The 21,301-nt window shown below is 42.9% G+C and overlaps 1 protein-coding gene across 6 annotated transcripts in view; it reads left to right on the top strand.

The window, feature by feature from the left end:
• ARHGAP26 (Rho GTPase activating protein 26) overlaps nt 1-21,301 on the top strand; it is a 247,681-nt gene that overhangs the window by 177,803 nt on the left and 48,577 nt on the right. For all 6 annotated transcript variants that reach the window (XM_033927266.1, XM_033927264.1, XM_033927267.1 and 3 more), the window contains exons 17-18: nt 1,386-1,491; nt 20,390-20,549. In XM_033927266.1, coding sequence (XP_033783157.1) covers nt 1,386-1,491; nt 20,390-20,549 — 266 coding nt within the window. The remainder of the gene's footprint in view (nt 1-1,385; nt 1,492-20,389; nt 20,550-21,301) is intronic.

The following is a 21,301-nucleotide window of genomic DNA, read 5'->3' as shown; positions in this document are numbered from 1 at the left end:
TATGTAAAATCCGGACCCTAGACCCGCCTCCCTGGCCCACCCAGTCCCACCCATCCCCGTCCTGTTACACGCACGCCACGCCCCAGCCTCACCCCTAGCCTGCTCATCTCGGTCGGGAGTGCATCTGTGCATGCACAGATGTCCCTTCTGATGCAATTTGCTTTTCAAAACATGGACAAAGTGTTGGGTTTTGAAGAGTCGTCCAGACGCCTGGACATGCCCTCTAAAAAGGGGACATGGCTGGGTAAACCTAGGATCTGGTAACCCTACATAAATCAGGCATAAGCCCTTATGCCTAAATGTTACCACATAAACGCTGTCTTAGGCTTTATAACACCATATAGGCACCCAGATGACATAATATTGAATTTCTCTCTTATTGAACATTAGCAGTCATCATTTGGGTGACGGGATAATCGTGCGCAGACGCCAGCGCGCCGACAATTCGGCGCAAGACAGAAGCGCTCGGGGGGAAAAAGTAATTTTTAAAGAGCTCCGACGGGGGGTTTGGGGTGGCAACCCCCCCCACTTATTGGTTAGTGTTCATGCTGCCGTTGCGGTGGGGCGTGGGGGGTGAAACCCCCCACATTATAGAGAAAACGGAACTTTTCCCGAAAAAAATAAGCAAAAGTTCTGTTTTCGCTATAATGGAGGTTTCCAACCCCCCCGAACCCTCCTCCAACAGCAGCACGAACACTGTCCAATAAAGTGGGGGGGCTGCCACCCCAAACCCCCCCGTCGGACCTCTTTAAAAATTACTTTTTCCCCCGCGCGCTTCTCTCTTGCGCTGGATTGTCAGCGCGCTGGCGTCTTGTGCGCCACTGTCTATGAACCATCATTTCTATAGAATGATAGAACTGTTCCAGGGCTTTTTCCTCTCTTAGGCAATGTCTCAGTCTTCTGTCAGAACCATTGGGTGATTTAAGCAAAGCAAAGTTTGCCATTTTTCTCTCCTTAAATTAAAAGGTAATTTCTGAGAAACACACTTTGCATGTAAGCATGACAAGATATGGTTTGTAGAATGTTAGTAAAAAAAAAAAAAAGAAAAGTGTCCAACCAGGAATCAAGTTCACGAAAACAAGAAGAATCCAGAAAAGGAGTAGGTTGGGTCAAATGCTTTTTCCAAATGAAAAGTAGCCAAATGGATCATTAAAGTCTTAATAAATGTATGTTTTTAATGATCCTTTTGGCTACTTTTCATTTAGAAAGAGCGTTGACCCATCTCACTCCTTTTTTTTTTTTTTTTTTGGATTCTTGTAGAATGTTCCACCTGAGTTGTTGTCGTAGATGCGGTTCATCTGGCCTGACAGGCCTATGGGTTGACTAGAATTGTAGCCTTGGGCTGACGGTATTCTCTGCTGTTTCTCCCATCTCTCTCACTGCAGAACTTGAGAGCCAAGAGTCACGAATTTCCGAGATCCACGCCCTGATTCACAGGCTGCCGGAGAGAAACCGACAAATGCTACATTTGCTCATGAAGCACTTGGCAAAGTAGGTTGCCAAAAAATGTTTTGGGCTGTTGCTCCTAAATCTTCTGTTCTCTCGCCGTAAGTCGCGTCTTGACAGCTGAAAGACCAAAGCTAGTGGCTGAAATCTAGGCAGGAGAACACATAAAGGCCCGGATTCTAAATATGGCGCCGTCGTCGTCAGCCTGCCCTAAAAACGGCTGCCAATCGCACAACGGCACCGTGTATGGAATCGTGCCTTCGGAAAAGATAGGCGCCGGAGACATGAGCCAGGGTTTCCAAGGCCTACATTTCCAGCGCCTGTCGAGGCGCTTTACGAAACCTAACCCCACATCCAGTATCAGCCAGGCCTGCAGTGGCATTAGGCATCGTAAAACACCTCTGTAGGCATGATTCCAGTGCTGTGTTTTTTAGGCCACCCTCGGGCACTTACACTTTTTATTTTAAAACTGCTTTCAGCTTAAGTTACGTGCCTAACTTAAAGCACCATTTATAGAATCTGGACCCAAAAGTCTTATTGACAAAATCAAAGACTCCTTGATCTCCCTGAATGGTCAGGACTTCCCTATTGACGACTCCATTAAAATCCTGGACCGCCACCTCGCTCTAAATGTACACACAGACTTACTAGTTAAAAAATGCTTTTCGGTTCTATGGAAACTCAGAACCATCCTTCCGCTTACTGGTTCAATCATCCATCCTGAGCTTGCTCGATTATTGCAATATTATTTACTTGAGTTCCTTAAAAAAAAAAACATTCTAAGACTCAGAGTTATTCAAAATTCGGCAGTTCGACTGATCTTTAGGCTGAAAAAATGGGAACACATAAGCCCCTACTATCAAAGATTCCATTGGCTGCCCCTAGAGGCGCGAATCCTGTTTAAGTTCGCTTGTCTATGTTATAAATCAATATTTGGTCTGCCTCCCACTTACCTGGTTTCCCACTTCAATCTGGCAAATTATCTTAGGCCCACACGAAGAATTCATCTGTTCACCTATCTGACAATAAAAGCCTGCCACTACAAAAGATTCATGGACAGAACTCTTGCCTTCCAGGCAGGCAAATGGAACGACTGGCTTAGTAACGTTTTTGCGCTCTCATCATCCTACTTCAGTTTTAGAAAACTGGTAAAAACAAGTCTGTTCAATCGATTTGTTAACTAAGAATCTACTCAACCAGTAACCCTAATGAACTATATAGCTTTCATATTCCTTCATTATGTAAGATTGTATTGCTGACTTTGACTGTAACCTCTTCGCTGATTGTCCAGCGCCTCTTGCTGTAAACCACCTCGAACTTATATGGCTTTGGCGGTATATAAGAATAAAATTATTATTATTATTATTATTCTACCCCCCTCCCCCCCCCCCCAAAAAAAAGTAGGTTATAGGATTGATCTCGTAGGTAGCTGGTGAGTGCACATGTAACATGAGAGAGAGAAACTGCAATCAGGTTTGTGCCTTAAAGAGTTAAAATGTCCACTGGTCAGCCATAGGTGGATGTGAGAATCAACAGTCACCTTGACTTTTGACCTTAACATCCTCGGCAAGGCTTTGAGCGTAGGAAAATTTTCACGAGGTCTTAAGATTATTACCCAGCACAAGACAGGGGAAAATATCAAAATATTCATGAGTGAGGAGTGTTGATGTGACATGTCAGTAAAAAGGGAGGGGGGAAGGCACAGCGATCTGCCCCGGGCGCTGTCTTGGTGAGGGTGCAGACGCCTGTCCTCTCCGCCTCCCTGCTGCCACGCATGCGCACCACTTCCCTTCCCCCATACCTCTGTAATGTTCCTGGCACAAGCAGCCACCCCCAACCTGCTGTCATGCCAGCGTTGGTTCTTCCTCTGATGCCGCTTCCGAAGCCCGCACCTAGGAAGTGACATCGGAGGAAGGGCTGATGCTGGACGCGACAGCAGCTTGGCAAGTTGCCAGGAACATTACAGAGCTACGAGGGAAGGCAAGCGGGGCGCGCATGGGAGGTGGGAGGGGCTTCGAAGAGGGCGGGAGAGGGGCACATCTCACGTTCACTGCGCCACTGCCTACAATAACCCCAGAATTGCGCAAATTCCTTTGTGCATGCTTCTTGCGATGCACACATGTGTATTTTGTAAAAATATTTGTGAATATCGCAACTCTGCCCCTGCCCTGCCCAAACTATGCCGTTGGGAGCATTTATGTTCCGATCCCATAAAAACAGGCACAGTTATGTCTACATTTGTGGATGTTCCCTCAGGGTTTCCACAGCTGGCATTGCGCTTGTTGCAGGTTTCCGGGCCTCGCTGCGTCTTTGTCAGGTAGGAGCCGACATTTCGGCCATCATGCTGTGGCTTTCTTCAGGGTACGCTCCGAAGTCTGCAGTGTGACTTTGGAACTAGTGGGTTGACTGACCTGATTGGGAACAGGGCGTGGCCCCAGTGCCTGCGCAAAGTATCACCTTTTCAATTATGCAGGAACCAGAATTTCCTTACAAAGTGGCTGCAGAGCACATTTTTTTGGCCAGTAATTGTCTGATGAGGGGATTTGTATCTCAGGATATAAGAAGCACAGTGACCCCCCCACAACAACTGGGGACACTGAACCTTCTGATACTACCTGGACCGGTACAGATTAGCTGCCTTTTCAGCTCCCAGAACTATATTCCCTTGTCTTCACTCTTCAAAATAGATGAAATTGCTGTTCTGTATCCTTATCTGCCTATGTTTTCAGGCTGTCACTCTTTTGCTTTTCAGTAGTTTGAAGGTCAAACTTAATAAAGTTATCATATTTCATGCTCTGTTTGTAGTAGCAGAAATGATTCATGGCTTGCATTTGCTGACTAATGATCTTGAGTTTTACCGCTGTATTGCTGCCATGCTTTGCCTGTATTTTATTTGCAAGGTGACTAAGTCTGAGTACACGCCAATGCCGCAGTAATACTTATCTGCTAAATGTCGTGGGTTTGGATTACTCGGCTTTTTGATATTCCAGTAACTCTGCAAGAAATTGCTGAGTGAGAGGACAGCTACAATTTTTTTTTTTGGTCTGTTTTGTAAGGAAAATGAATAATTTGTGTTCCAAGAATAATCAAAGAAGCATGACCTTGGTTAGAAGCTCAAAATGATTAAAAAACCAAAGAGAGGGGAGGGAGGAGTGCTAGATTGTGAAGAATCTGAGCGGATGGGGGTTTTGTTGGGGTTTTTTTTTTTTTTTTTTTGCTGTTTTGTTTTGTGACTTTCCTTGCTTGTGAAAGGTACCAGGACGACTAGATTAGAAAATGATGTCATGGGTTTACTCATCGCTCATTCCCGAGTGGACGGATTCCCCCTACGCACATCCTAGCAGACTCGCTCTTCAGAGATGCCCTGGCTTATTTGGTGCTTGTTTCCTACACTGAGGCCAGTCTCTTGGGGGTAATGAATGGCAAAAATAGTATTGATGCGTATTACGTTACGGCACCTCGCATAATGAGTTTCGAGTTTTATTAATGCTTTACATTCCTAAGCGGTTTACATCGTACAAAATGGTAAAAATAAAAAACCCCCAATAAAATAGGGGATACAGTACTTCCCCCGAAATTCGCGGGGGTTACATTCCAGGAACCCCTGCGAATTTTGGAAAAACCGCAAATACGTTTTTTAGGCAGGGGAGACAGGAGAGGGCAGCCGGAGCGCCGGCGAGTGAAGGAGATCCGACCGCCTCTTCCTGTACTAAAGTCGGGCCTCACCAATCAGGAGCTGCTTTGACACGTGCGTGCGATCGTCTTGCACGCAAATGTCTCTCGTTTTATTGTCTCGCGCTCATTTATCCCGTGTGGGATTGTGTCGTGCTCAGTTATCGTGTGCGTGATTGTAGTTGCGCGGATTAGACTTGCCGCCGACATAGTAACACTATGAGAACCAACATTTTTTCGGTCACTGGAACTTGGCCCCAGTCTTTAAAACTTTCCTTTTTAAGGATGCTTTCGAAGTCTAATCGTCCTTTTAAGGATGTGATAAAGCCGTCAATATTTCAGACAATCTGGCAGTCCCCTTGGTTTTTTTCCCGTTCTTTGTGCTTTTATGTTTCAATTTTGTAGTTCTCCCTTTTTCCTGCGAGCCAGTTAGTCAACATTTGTATTGCTAGTCTTGTTTCCCTCCCTCCGCATACGATGATTTTATGTATTTATTTTATTACCTTTGTAAATCCGCTTTGAATTTGGATAAGGCCGGAATATCAACTTTTGATAAACTTCAAACTTGAAAAAAGGGTAGGATTATAAACATAAGAACGTAAGAATCGCCTCTGCCAAGTCAGACCACAGGTCCATCATGCCCAGCAGTCTGCTCCCGCGGCGGCCCCCTAGGTCAATGACCTGTAAGCGATCTATTACTCTAAAGCATTTGTACTGTATAGAAACATAGAAAAATGGTATAGTACCTCTAATTATACCCTTCAATCCCCTTTTCCTTCAGGAATTTGTCCAGTCCCATTTTGAAACCCAAAATCATACTCTGCTTTACTACCTCCTCCGGAAGTGCATTCCAGGTGTCCACCACCCTCTGAGTAAAGAAGAACTTCCTGGCATTTATTCTGAATCTGTCTCCCTTCAATTTTTCTGAATGCCCTCTAGTTTTTGTTGCCCCTGCCAGTCTGAAGAATCTGGAATATTTATTGCTCAGGCCACGGTACAAACCTCTACCACGGCTTAGTAAAAAAGGGCCGTAGTTCCTTTACAGTTAATTTTTTGTGTTCAAGATTTGCATATTTATGAAAAGCTAGTATAGGAATAATTCAACCCTTCATGTTTGTTCTCCTTACTGCTCTCCTGCTTTGGTCTGAAAATAGCTTTCTGACATGCTGAGATTTCATTTTTCTGTACATTCATCTCTTAAAGAAGCTTTGGCATGTCAACTTTAAATGACTAAACTAAACCTTAAGTTTGTATACCGCATCATCTCCACAATTCAGAGCCTGGGGGGGGGGGGACCTTTGGTTGTACGCTCTACACCAGCTAAAATTTTTTTTAAAAATCTATAATTTTGAAGGTTGGGAGATTTTAGTTTTATTTAATTTTTTATACAGAAGAGCTCAGAATGGTTTATATGAATTTATTCAGGTACTCAAGCATTTTTCCCTGTCTGTCCCGGTGGGCTCGCAATTCATCTAATATACCTGGGGCAATGGGGGAATTACGTGACTTGCCTAGGGTCACGAGGAGCAGTGTGGGATTTGAACCCCAATCTCAGGGTGCTGAGGCTGTAGCTTTAAGCAACGCATTACTCTAGAAATCATAATGTAGTAAAAGTGAGCCAAATATAGGACAGTCAAGCCATTGTGACATCACTAATGAAGTTGGCTCTTATTGGTGGAATGAGGCATTATGACATCACAATAGCAGCTCTGATTATCAGAGGCTGAAACTTTTCACACTTTTTATGTATTCAATTTTCTCTACCGTTCTTCCAAGGGAGCTCAGAACAGTTTACATGAATTTATTCAGGTACTTGAGCATTTTTCCTTGTCTTTCCCGCGGGCTCACAATCTATCTAATGGACCTGGAGCAATGGGGGGATTAAGTGACTTGCCTAGGGTCACGAGGAGCAGCGAGGGTTTAAACCCACAACCTCAGGGTGCTGAGGCTGTAGCTTTTAACCACAGCGCCACATTCTCCTCTATAACCTGCTTGTTCACGTAAGACTAACTACTGATCCCACACTCGGACCTGTCTGGAAATGGTGGTGGGCCGTGAGGTGTACACGGAAGGACAGACCTACCTGTAGCCATGCCACTATTAAAGGAGACAATCTCTGACTATACGGACATGAGAAGGCGAAATCCTTGCCTTGATTTCAGCCAAGGGCACCTGCTTCAGAGCCTAAACTGCCTTTCAGGTTTACTTCCAGGCTTTCGTCTTGTGCCGTCGGCAAATAATTACACTGCTGCAGCTTATGGCATGGCAGGTCTGATTTCATCCCCATGGCAGCTGTTTCTGCTGCTGCTGTGGTAGCTATTAATTTGCTTGATTTATGCACAGCTCTTTGAAAATCATTTCTGCCGAAAATGGACTGGAACTTTCCATTGGGTTTCTGGGGCCTCTTAACTTTTCTGTCTTCACCTTTCTGTCTTTATTTTTTCCTCTTTGTCTGCTTCATGCACTTTCTCTCTCTCCCCCCTTTCCCTTCTTTCTTTCTCACTCTTTGGCTGCAGTAGCGTAGTAAGGGTGAGCGACGCCCCCTCCCAACATCCCGTCTAATTGCAGACCTATCGCCAGCATCCCGCTAGTCACCAAAATAACAGAAGGGGCGGTAAATGCAGAACTCGCCACATATCTGGACAAATTCAACATCTTACACGGCAACCAATCGGGCTTTCGCTCTGGCCATAGCACCGAAACCATCATAGCCTCTCTACTTGACCACCTGCACTCACTCTTCCAGCGCCCTGATCTTGCAACTTGACCATATAATCTGATATTTCTCAGTAATGGAAAAACCTGTGGCAAGGCACCAGATAGTTTGATAGTGGAGAGAAGGGGGAGGTTTCAAACTACCCGCAGGAATGAATTACCCGCAGAGTTTGTATCAGTTCTGGTAGGGAAAAGAGGTGACCCGACAAATGCACCCCGACAGTTGCACGCACTAAATGGGAGGTGACCCGTCAAATGCCGACAATTGCGCTCGAATGGGAAGGGGGGCCTGAGGTGTCTGAGCAAATCAGGGCCTTCCAGACTGCCACTTATGGCAGATTCAGATTGGGGTGTGCATTTCACAGGGCGTAACTGTGCGTAGATTTGTCGGTGTGCCGGGAAAAGTATACGCACTATCATCCTTTGAAAATTTCCTGGGGGAAGGTGGAGTAATTGCAAACATTTACCCCTCCTTTTCCCATAGAAAAGCAAGCATATTCATTTGAAACTGCATCTCTGCATTGATTCTCCCCGATCTAGCAATCTCTCCTTAGTGCCTGTTAGTGAAGATATAAATAAGGATGGATAAAACTCCAGCCTTGTAGAGGGAATGTACTTTTCTGTCAACTGTTTTACCCAGGAAGAAGAATATTACATGACATTAGTATTTATGGATCACTAATATGCCCCAGAAGGAGTTCAATGTGATTTACAATTTAGAAGAGCCTGGCCATATCCAGGGATTACATTATTTCATTAGGGTTCATGACACAGATATTTAAGAGCATAAGAACTGCCGCACTGTGTCAACAGCCTAGTATCGTGTTTTCATCAGCAGCCAATCCAGGTCACAAGTGCCTGGCCAGATCCCAAAAGCTAGATTCCATGCTGCCTACCCCCAAGTCCATCTTAATAATGATGGGTGGATTTTTACTCCAGGAACTTGACCATACTTTTTCTAAACCCAGCTAACTGGGTTTTACCACATCCTAGGGCAACTTAATTCCAGAGTTACTTAACCCGTCGAGTGAAATAAATCAAATTGCCCTCCAAATGTGGGCTGCATTGCAGGGAAAGAATCGAACAGGGGCCACATGCGGCCCGCCAGGTACTATTTTGAGGCCCTCGGTATGTTTATCATAATCACAAAAGTAAAATAAAACAGTTTCTTGATCATGTGTCTCTTTAGCTATAAATGACAATATTATTATTAAGACTTAGCCATAAGGAAAGATTTATAACCTATAGTTTTAACTCATGCAAAATTGTCATTTTTTTGTATATGGATGTGACTTGCACCGTGAATTGTATTCACCTTTCATCTTTATTTTTGCTTTTCTTGTAATTTGAAAACTCAATAAACAGTTTGAACTAAAAAAAAAAAAAAAAATAAGACATTAACTATTTTTTATTGAGGCCCTCCAAGTACCAACAAATCCAAAATGTGGCCCTGCAAAGGGTTTGAGTTTGAGACCACTGGTGTAGGGGAAGTGGGTTGTTTTTTTTTTCATATTTACTAGGAAGCAGCTAGGCTATAAAATGTCCTCTGCTGATCCCTTTTCCCCTCACCTTTTTGTCACCTGTAGTGTTGATCCTTAGTAGAGAATGACACGGTGGCGGTTTACCCGCGGCCACCACATTTTAGCCGCGGGTCACCCGCCGAAAACGGGGAAGAAAACTAGCAGTCGCTGCGGCGACGGGGACAAGGCCATTCACCGCCCGCGGGGCGGTGAATGGTCTTGTCTCCGCAGTGAGGTATCAAGGATCGCGCGGTCCCCGCAGCCACCGCCCGCCCGCCCGTAGCATTTAGCCAGCTCCCTCCCTCCACCTCACCTTAAATTTCGAGTTTTCCCGGCTTCCTTTTTTCCGAGCCGCACGTGTTCAAAAATCCGTGCACGCGCGGCTGCGCGAGTCAATCAATCTTCTCCTCTGACGCAACCGGAAACAGGAAGTTGCAGGAGAGGAGAAGTTTGATTGACTCGCGCAGCCGCGCGTGCACGGATTTTTGAACACGTGCGGCTCGGAAAAAAGGAAGCCGGAAAACTCGAAATTTAAGGTGAGGTGGAGGGAGGGAGCTGGCTAAATGCACGGCTTTATGAACGCGTGCGGCTAGGGAAAAATGAAGCCGGCAAACTCGGAACGAATATAAGGTGAGGTGGAGGGAAGGTGGAATACGCTAAATATTAGAGTACTAAGGCTTATATGGATGCTGCGGGGACGGTGACGGGGCGGTGAATGAGATGGCAGTGGCGGTGACGGGGCGGTGAAAGGGATGGCAGTGACGGTGACGGGGCGGTGAATGGAATGGCGGTGACGGGGCGGTGCAGAGGATGGTGGGCCGGGGACGGGGCGGTGACGGGGACAGATTTTTTCCCCGTGTCATTCTCTAATCCTTAGCATGCTGTGGGCGCATGCTTTGTGACTGTGCTAACTTCTCTCAGTGTCCCTGTGTAGCAAAGGATGCATTATTAAAATGAGTTGAAATGGCTTTTGCAGATTGTATTGGAGATTGTTCCATGTTGGCCATTTTCTTTTTAAAATTAATAACATACTTTCCAGAAGAATCCATGGCATGTGTTTTTAATTCCGTCAGTTCTTTAAATGTCACTTACAATTTCACTTCACTGTATCCCACTCGAGCTTCAGCAAAAATACTTAAATACAATTAGATGAAAATTTCTACTTCATCGGGATCTTCAGGCTGCCACTGGAATTGAAAAAATCCCACACGGCTGCAATCCTCATTAGTCCCGTTTTTTGTTTTTTTTTTTAAACTTTACTTTGTTTTTTTGTGCTTTATAAAGTGTTATGTGCTCAACAGAATTTGAAGCATTGCTGGTTGTTCATTCTCTGAAAGAAAACGATTATATTGATTTGGCCTACTGCAAAATATTAGACTACCTTGTGAGCGTGACTTGAATTTTTTTTTTTTTTTTTTAAATCTTCCTCGTTTAAAGCCCTATCTGGGTTTTTTTTTTCTGCCTCTCTTTACTGGGTAACCCTTCAACCTTACAGCAGCCACTTGCAAAATGAAAGAGGAAACCCGGTATGGGATTTAATTACACAGTAATTAAATATAGCAACGTAGTAGATGATGCCAGAGACCTGAGCAGTCCATCCAGCCTGCTCAATTTATGATTCAACCAACAGTGGATATGGTATAAAAAAAAGACCTGATCCTGGTCTCTTTGCCATTTTCAGGACACAGATTATAAAAGTCTGTCCAGCACGGTCCTTATAGTCCAACCACAGGAGCTGCCATCGAAGCTTTCTCCGGCTCATTCCAGTCTGTCTCGAGGTTATATGAGGCACAGACTGTAGAAGTCCTCCTGGCACTGGCCTTAGATCCTCAGCCAGACTTGTGCACCCCAGCTTACTACAGAGTTTCTGTTCTTTCCCAGCATCCAGTATTTATACTGGTTTGTTCAAAGCACTGCATTGTAGAGAATGCGGAATTGAAAATAAAAGCAAACATTTTCCCTCTCCAGATGTCTGTCTTGTGAGAAAGTGAGGCGAGTTTCCTGGTTCGTTCTTTCCAATTGAACTGTTTCCAGGCACAAGTTCTGGAGAGCAGGGACAGACCTGGAATACACAGTCAGATTAGGGCATTGACCACGCAGGAGTCACAAAAAGGGTTCAAAGTCTGTGCTTCTCCCTGTGACCCTGGGCAAGTCGCTTCCCTTTCCCTGATGTCATAATGCCTCATTCCACCAAAGCCCAAGAGCCAACCTCATCAGTGATGTCACAATGGCTTCATTGTTCTATACTTGGCTCACTTCTGATATTGTATTGGAGGAGAGTGTGGTGCAGTGATTAGAAACATAGAAACATAGAAAAAGACGGCAGATAAGGGCCTCGGCCCATCTAGTCTGCCCACCCCAATGACCCTCCCCTATTTATCTCTGTGCAGAGATCCCACGTGACGATCCCATTTCTTCTTAAAATCAGGCACGCTGCTTGCCTGGATCACCTGAAGTGGAGCTACAGACTCAGCACCTTGAGGTTGTGGGTTCAAACCCTGTGCCCGCCGGGACAGAAAGGGGAAAATGCTTGAGTACCTGAATAATTTGTAATCCGCATAGAATTGTAGGATATGTGGAATAGAAATAATTAAATAAAAATAACATTCACAGTATGTTACATTGGACAGTACGTTTGGCCATACAATACATTAACTTAAGGACAGCTTGGGGGGGGGGGGGGACATTCATAGGAAATTCCTGGGGAGGTAATACAGTAGATTGGACCAGAGGGTCACCAACTAGTGGTTGTTGGTGGGAGAGAGTTGAGGAGATTGTTTGCGGCTGGACCTTTAGTGAACCGGCAGCCTTGCACAGAATGAATCGATATTCCTCATTGATGGGCTGAGATCGTCCTCAAAGTCTTCATTTTATTTTCTTCAACATTTTCCTCTGTTTATTTCATTTAGAGTCAACCTGTCTTAACTTTTGATTTGTTATATTATTCTTCCCAGGTATTATTTCTTCTGCCTTTTGTTACAGATTGTACCATTACTTCCTTGGCTTAAATTATAATAATAATTATAATACATTTTTTATTATAATTATATTACAAGAGTTTATATTGTGATCCCAATCTGGGACAGAAAGGGAAATCCCTTGTAACTCTAACGGTTCTATTATTTTCTAATGTTCATTTTTTTTTTCTTTGTTAAGAACATAAGATTAGCCTTACTGGGTCAGACCAAAGGTCCATCAAGCCCAGTAGCCCGTTCTCACGGTGGCCAATCCATGTCACTAGTACCTGGCCATAACCCAAGGAGTTGCAATATTCCATGCTTCTGATCCAGGGCAAAGAGTGGCTTCCCCCATGTCTTTCTCAATAACAGACTATGAACTTTTCCTCCAGGAACTTGTCCAAACCTTTCTTAAAACCAGTTACGCTATCCACTCTTACCACAACCTCTGGCAATGCATTCCAGAGTGTAAAAATATTTCCTCCTATTGGCTTTAAAAGTATTTCCCTGTAACTTCATCGAGTGTCCCCTAGTCTGTAATTTTTGACGAAGTGAAAATCGATCCACTTGTACCCGTTCTATTCCACTCAGGATTTTGTAGGCTTCAATCCTAACTCCCCTCAGCCGTCTCTTTTCCAAGCTGAAGAGCCCTAACTGTTTAAGTCTTTCCTCATACGAGAGGAGTTCCATCCACTTTACCATCTTGGTCGCTCTTCTTTGAACCTTTTCTAGCACCACTATATCTTTCTTGAGATAAGGAGACCAGAATTGAACGCAATACTCCGGGTGAGGTCACACCACGGAGCAATATAGGGGCCTTATAACATTCTTAGTCTTGATAACCATCCCTTTTTTAATAATTCCTAGCATCCTGTTTGCTTTTTTGACCGCCGCCGCTGGGCGAAGGTTTCATGGTATTCTCTACTACTTTTCTGTAACCGCATTGAACCAAAAGGCATTTTGCGGTATATAAATCAAGTCTTATGTTAAGTATAAGTTATTGTGATCTCTTTTTATAAAAAAGAAAGGAATCTGTCCATCCCTTGGGGCTATTTTTCTATTTTAATATTTGCTGTACTTGCTGTTCTCATGCGGTAAACGGCTCCCTGCTTTCTGTATAATTTTTCACATCCTTTGATCACATCGTGATGTAAATATGCTGAGCCTGACTCATTAAGAATGTTCTATGATCAGAGAATTCTGATTGCTCCTTAGTCCGCTTAGAAAATGATGAATTGGGTCCTTCATCACTGACATGGGAGGGGTGGGCAGGCAACCAAGAGGAGCATGACGTCAAAAGTATTTGAAGTCTGCCAGGCTGTGCAAACAGCCCAAGGGAAAGTGACAGCAGGAGACTCGTTTGTACCTTTGTGGAGTCGAAACTCGCTTCAGGAACTCAGTCAGACCAAAATATGGAATGTGTTCCTGCCAGTTGTATCTGTGGCTTCAGAGGAAAATACAGCTCTATCTCCCATCCCATCCCATCTCATTCATCTTGTTACTCTTCCCTGCGCCGTCGGCTTGCACGGCTCGCACTTGAAGACCCCCCAGACTGGTTTCAGTGCATTAATAATTCAGTTTTGAGTCATTTGCATAACCCTACAAAGTTGCCTTGCCGTAATACTTACTGTAAGTGGCAAAGCAATTTTTCGTTGACATGCCAAGTGATAATGTTTGCCATCAGTGGCAGCTCAGGGCAATGTCTTTTTAATTTTTTTTTGCTAGACTAATGAATCAAGATGAAAAATGCAGCATGTTTCTGAATTTTTATAAGCAGTTGGATTCAGGGCACGACACATGGGTTTAATTGGGCTTTTGGAATGAAAGTTTTGAGTTACTTTTGAAAAGACTTAGGCCTCACATTTATACCGGTAATTCATTTGTAGCTGAATGAAAAAGCATTTTCCATTAGCCTTGAGGAAAGTTGTTTTCTGCGGGGAGGCAGTGCAGATTGTCACTCGTTTCCTAGGAAATTGAAGGGCAGGCCTCAATTTAGAAACGTAGCCTTTTAGAGTCTTAAATTTAAGTGAATTTCCAGCTGCAAACGGACCAGTTCATTTTAGATTTCTGTGATTTTTATACGTGCAAATAGGCCACCAAACGGCCGACAGGACGAGACCCCCACAGGGACCAAACAGCAAAGAAGACAGTGGGAACGGACAATGAGCACTCCACAAGAGCCAGTAGGATGAAGGAAAGTCTTGTTTATTACAGTAACATGGACCCAACACAGTACTGTGGTCGCTGTGATATGCGTGAGACTGATCCGACAAAGCGGAAAGAGAAGTGCATCCGAAAACTGTTCAAAATCGTCCACAATTTGACCGCTGAAGACTTCTCGACCTACTTCGATAACAGGGTGATGAATCGGTTCAGTGTGCCCCCTAAAACAGCAGCAGACGTCAACCCAACAGAGGAGATATCTATTCTTGATCAGAAGAATAACTTAAAAAGACGCCTTTGTGAGCGTCTTCCCTAATTGAGCAGTTACCAACAGTCCTTTCCCCTCCTGACGAAGCACCGAGAAACCCGGGTCGAGGGGTTGATGTCATCGGGAAGCAGTTTGTGTCTGTTATTTTGATTCATTTCACAAGGGTTCGATACAAAGTACCAATAATTGGGGTTGAGACCACCGAGCTTCACCCTGTTTCAATCTTAACCTATTCCTTTGATACATTTGAATTGGTTTGGCAGTACGGGACTATAAAGTGTTACGATGGTCCCGTTGCTACCTTTGCGCAAACCTTTCGAGCACATGGGTAAGGTCTGAGCGCTTCATGCACATAAATATTTTATTTATCATATCTGATTTAGTTTAGTTATTTTTCTTTATAGTCTCTGTGATTCTAACTTAAAAAGAAACCAGAAATGGGAACAATTTCAATTAGTCACTTTCCTAAAGGTGGAAAAAATAATAAAATCTCTAAATTCCTGAGCTGTTCATCTTGACAAAATTCCATTTAAAATTCTTTGGTCCCATAGTAAAGACATTGCACCCATCATCAGCCACGCAATCAATCGATCTTTACTTCCAGGGACAGTCCCTGATTGCACAAAGGAGGCTGCCTTAACTCCTATCATCAAAAAATGTAAAATCACTGAAGGAGGTTATGCCAATTTCTTTCCCATCTCTAATCTGCCTTTTTTTTTTGGCAAAGACTGTAGAAAAAACTGTCCTGGGGCAGTTCATGAAATACCTGGAAGATAATAAAATTTTCCACTCTCAGCAATCCGGATTCAGAAGTCACCATACTACAGAATCCCTTTTGCTAGATCTAACTGACGAACTCCTACGCAAAGCTGAATTGGGCTTTGATGCTTTATGGATCCAACTCGACTTCACCACAGCTTTTGATACAGTCTCATATCCGAAACTCCTACAAAGACATAAGGAGTTTGGTTTGTATTCCACCATCTTACAATGGTTTTTCTCTTACTTCACTAATTGTTCCTGTTCAGTTCACTGGAACAATGAAAGGTCGGAAAACAGGCACGTCAAATCGGGAGTTCTACAGGGGTCCTTATTATCACCAACTTTTTTCAGTATTTATCTGGTCCATTTAGCAAAGTTCTTAGAGTCCTGGAACATCAAATTCTACATCTTTGCAGATGATATACAGCTGTTAATATCTGTGAGTAACAACCAAGAAGAAGTCATTTCTGACCTCAATAGCAAGTTGAAGGATCTTAACATCTGGCTAGCAGACCACAATCTAATTGGAAATGCAGACAAATCCACAGCTACGTGGCTATCACACAACCAGTCTGCCCAATACATACTTCCAGAACTCGCTGGCAAACCCATCCAACTTAAAAGTTCGAAATCCTGACACTGGGAGTAGGGTAGAACTCTGAGCTAAGCATCAGATCTCAAATAAACCACATAGTAAAAAATGTATTTCGGCCACCTAAAACTATTGCGGCAATTAAAGCCTGTGCTGACTGCAGATGGTCCAGCAAAACTAATTCATGCTTTTGTTGTGAGTCGGATAGATTACTGCAACACATTATTTTTAGGGTCAAACATAGCCAACTTCTCCCGCCTACAGCTAATCCAAAACACTGCAACCAGGCTTCTAACAGACATGCACAGTACTGACCACATTATGCCAGTACTATTCAAATTACGACTGACTGCCGATAACCAAACAAATTAAGCTGCTTTGTCTAGTCTTCAAAGCCTTGCATCTTCATCTTCCAGAGTATCTGTACAAGAAACTGGCCAGATATCAACCTAATAGAGTTCTAAGATCATCTCAACATGACCGATTTGAAATCCCAGGCCTGAGAGATATAAAACTACAATCAACTAGAAAGAGAGCCTTTTCATATGTGGGTCCTAATCTATAGAACTCCATTTCAAGGATTCATTGAAGAAATCCCCTACTTTTCCTTCTGGAAACAATTGAAATCAGCTCTTTTCCACCAACACTATGGAACCCTATGCGATTACTCGCCATAGTCTGCATATGAATATTTAGCATTTACAACAATTCTAATTCTTACTGATCCTTAGAAACATGACGGCAGATAAAGACCAAATGGCCCATCTAGTCTCTTTCTCTCTCGGAGAGATCCCACGCGCCTATCCCAGGCCCTCTTGAATTCAGACACAGTCTCTGTTTCCACAACCTCTTCCGGGAGACTGTTCCATGCATCTACCACCCTTTCTGTAAAAACGTATTTCCTTAGATTACTCTGGAGCCTATCATCTCTTAACTTCATCCTATGCCCTCTCATTGCAGAATTTCCTTTCAAATGAAAGAGACTTGGCTCATGCGCATTTACATTACGTAAGTATTTAAGCATCTCTATCATATCTTCCCCTCTCCCACCTTTCCTCCAAAGTATACAGATTGAGATCTTTAAGTCTGTTCCCATACGCCCTATAATGAAGAACACACACCATTTTATTAGCCTTCCTCTGGACCAACTCCATCCTTTTTATATCTTTTTGAAGGTGCGGCCTCCAGAATTATGAGGTCTTAGCAGAGTCTTATACAGAGACTCCTTTTTCCTACTGTCCGTACCATACCTCTGATTCTCATATCTTCATTACCTCTGCCCTCTTTCTCTTCTCTTGCGCTTTCATGCCCTCTATTGACCTTTTCACCTTTCTTCTTCTATCCCTAATGTATTTTAGGGTTGGTTTGTTTTTTTTGTAACCTCAACTTTCACCAACCAAAGGTATACATTCCTAATATTTATCAGTTTTTAAAAGAATGGCACTTGTGATTTTTAACCCATTAGATTCCATTAGTTAATGAATAGAAAGTATAAATTGTCTGCGGATGATTACTTAATTTTGGAGATTCTGGGGAATAATGAATGACTTGTCTTCAACTTCCTGTGTTCCAGCTGGCGTTGTTATAGTTTACCATTGAACGTCTTTACCTAATAATAACCTTTTGTTAGGGATAAATATATTTTGATACTTTTGTATAGACTCTGCCAAATGCTGAACAATTGACGTCTTTGAGAACTGATTACCTGCTGCATGCATTTGATTTCCAAGTGATGGAAATGTCTGTCTTTATGGTAGGCATAGCCTCATGGGTACGGGAAGAAGTGGGTGGATTTTGGGCTCATTGCAAGCAGTGCCCGCAGCATAGGCAAAAAGGGTTATGAACCTTTGAGCAAAATGGAATCGGTTACTTGTGAAGGAGGTCATTTGATTATATAATTGGGACATCTGCTTAAAATAGGCTGATCACTGGGATATCAAAGTATGATCATATCAAGAAATTACATTGGTTGCCGATTGAGGCTAGAATTGAGTTTAAGGTCTTGACTGTAATACACCATGTGCTTTATGGCGTCTCACCATGGTACCTTGTCCAAATTTTGAAAAGGTACACTCCAAATCAAAATTTAGCCTCTAAATCAACTATGAGATTAATTGAGGGAAAGGTGCAAGAGGTGCATTATAAAAAAAACTAGCAGGGCTGTTATTTTGTTACCATCAATAAAAATGGTTTACAATGGGGGAGTCTGCTGATGGGGGGGAGTGTTAGAATATGTTGTTCGGTGAAGTCTGGGGACTAAGGAACCAATTCCTGGATGTTGGAGTGTGGTATTTACAGGGGGGGAGGGGGGATGTAACTCTGTTGGGGGTGTTTTCTTGGTTGGGGGAGGGGGGATTATTTTTTTTACGGGGGCATATTTTGATGACTTGGTCTCTATGATATAATGCTGGTTGGACATGTGTATTTACTATTGGCATTGTGTGTTCATTGATTGGTTGTTATCAATAAAAATTGTTTACAACTAAAAAAACCAACAAAAAATCTAGCAGGGCTGCTGTATCTGTAGCAGGTCCAAGACTTTGGAACACACTGAAAGGGACATTGAGAACATGGGCAGATTTCAGGTCATTGAAGAAACTGTTAAAGCCCAGCTTAGTTCCGAAGTTGGTAGAGAATATAGTACTCCTATATGATTGGAATACAAGATGATGGTCTTTTAATGAGTGTCTTTGACATATATTGTAAAGTTCTGTTATTTTTATATATGTATTAACTGTTACTCGCTTAGTTGATAAGCAGGATAGAAAATTTTAAAATAAATAAAAAATAAATAATACTTTAATTGAACTTTATTATACTTTAATGTATGGTTTGGGAACTACTGTTCTATACCAAGGCTTCCCAAAACTGTCCAAGTGAACCCACAGCCAATTAGATTTTCAGAATATCTATAATGAATATTCATAGTTTTTCATAAAGAGGCAAGAGAGATGTCTGTACCATTTATTGAAACAACATATATCAGGGATCAAAGTCCTAGGTCTTTAAAAAGACCGTATGACCTCCCAGATGAATGGAATCCTAGGAAAGTCCCAACCAGGATCCAGGTTTTGACAAACAACATTGCGTGTCGGTGTTCTGAAACCAAAAGCGCTTTTGGTTATTAATAAAAAAGACTTTAACAGCGATAAAGGATAATATAAAAAGAAAGGCATATGAGACTAATGATAGTTCACAGGTGGTCGTTCTGACAGGACTCGTTCCAAAGGCGGACAGCCGTGAACGCTTGAGGTCTTTCCGCCTTTATAAAAAAAGTATGTAAAACATTATTATTTACAGTTAAGAAGATTTTGAAAAGAATTCTGAGCTCTTTGGGGAGGACGGAACTGAAAATGAATTACAGTCAAACCTTGGTTTACGAGTGCACCGGTTTGCGAGTGTTTTGCAAGACGAGCAAAACATTCACAAAATCTGTGCCTCGGAAACCGAGCTTGACTCGATTTACGAGTGCCCGTCCCCGCGATCCGGCATCCCCCCCCTCATGTCGCCCCCGTCCCCCGCAATCCTACATTCCCCGCCGAGCACCCAAATAGCAAAACCTACTCCAATTTGGCACCGGCACCAGCACCAATGCACAGGACATGCCGGTGCCCAAAGATCCTCCCTCTTGGCTGGGCTGGACTGTGCATCGCATCGGAGATCCTCCCTCTTGGCTGGGCTGAATTGGACTGGGCCTTGATCATTTGCGCATGCTCAAGGCCTTCTGGTCTCGCTCCTAAGCCATTCCTTACTCTTATAGGGATCTTAATTTCCTCTTATTGCTTAGTAGTAAAACTTAACTCTTAAATACTAACTCATTTCTGTTCTCGAGCAATTAGGAATTGTTGCAGTTGTATGAGATCCCAAAAAACATATGCGGTGTCTTGCAACTTGACAAGACATTTACATGGAAATTTTAGGTAAAAGGATGCTTCTAGAGCTAAAGGAAGACCTTTTTATCTTTTGTATTATTTGATATTGTAATCATTTCAATCTATAATTTTTTATTTATTTTTTTTAAGAGGGGGTAAATAAATAAATAAGCCTGATGTCCCATGCTCCAAATAGTTGGGAAGGGTCATGATTTAAAATGGTTTTCCTGGCAGCCGGGTGCAGTATGTGCTTCCCAGCTACTTTCAGAATCTATGTGGCTATGGTGGGAGCTTATCACCTCCTCTGATTTATCGTAGATCTGAAATTCAGCAGTCGTGCAAAGTTGTAAGGCCCATGGGTGCTTTCTGTGGCCTGGGAGATGTTTGGTTTTCTCATCCCTTTCTAATTTTCCCCTTCACAGGGTCGCCGGTAACCACAAACAGAACCTGATGACTGTGGCCAACCTGGGTGTGGTGTTCGGTCCGACGCTTTTGCGGCCACAGGAAGAAACCGTGGCAGCCATCATGGACATCAAGTTCCAGAACATTGTGGTTGAGATTTTAATAGAGAACCATGAAAAGGTAACGTTGTTGCCAATGGCATTTTGTTGCTCAATCCATTTTGAAGCCAATTGCTCGCTTTAGTCGCGTGACAGTCTTTTTGCAACCGCGCAGTATGCCTTCAGACCTGAAATCATTCTCGACGCCGCTCGTAGCTCCATTTTCTCAGTACGAGGCCCTGAATTATGGAATATGGCTGCCTCTTCATCTTAGGCTGAAGATTTGAATCTTCTTGATTCTCCATTTCTTACTTACTATCAATTTCAAAAAGATCTTAAAACCCACTTATTTAAACAATATAATATACACTATTGATTTTCATATTGTCATGTAGTTATAATGTACTTTTAATTTTATTATCCATACTTATTTTAGTTTATATTGTGGGGGTTTTTTGTATTCATTAGTTTTAATGCTTGTATTAGTTACTTAGAATTTTATTATGTATGATATTATTATATTGTATGCCGAGTACCTATTGTGTAAACCGCCATGAACTGCTGCTTAGGCGGTATAAAAAAATAAATTATTATTATTTCTTTGATTAAATTTAAATCAGACCTTAAAGCATTTCTTTTTTTTTTCCTGACATCTATACCTGATCTGTTCTTACTTCCTCCATCCAACACTGACTGGGAATCATGGAAGAAGAGCCCACCTTGTCCTGTGCTGCTCTCCCCTTTTTCATATTTAAATTGGTGGTTACGCCTCCCCTTCCCCCCCCCCCCCCCACTGACTTCTCTAGCCTTCACATTCCCTCCCCTATGAAACTG

Source organism: Geotrypetes seraphini, chromosome 18, assembly GCF_902459505.1.
Source record: "Geotrypetes seraphini chromosome 18, aGeoSer1.1, whole genome shotgun sequence".
Taxonomy (NCBI): domain Eukaryota; kingdom Metazoa; phylum Chordata; class Amphibia; order Gymnophiona; family Dermophiidae; genus Geotrypetes; species Geotrypetes seraphini.
Note: the sequence above shows the minus strand (reverse complement) of the source record. Positions and strands in the feature narration are given on the sequence as shown.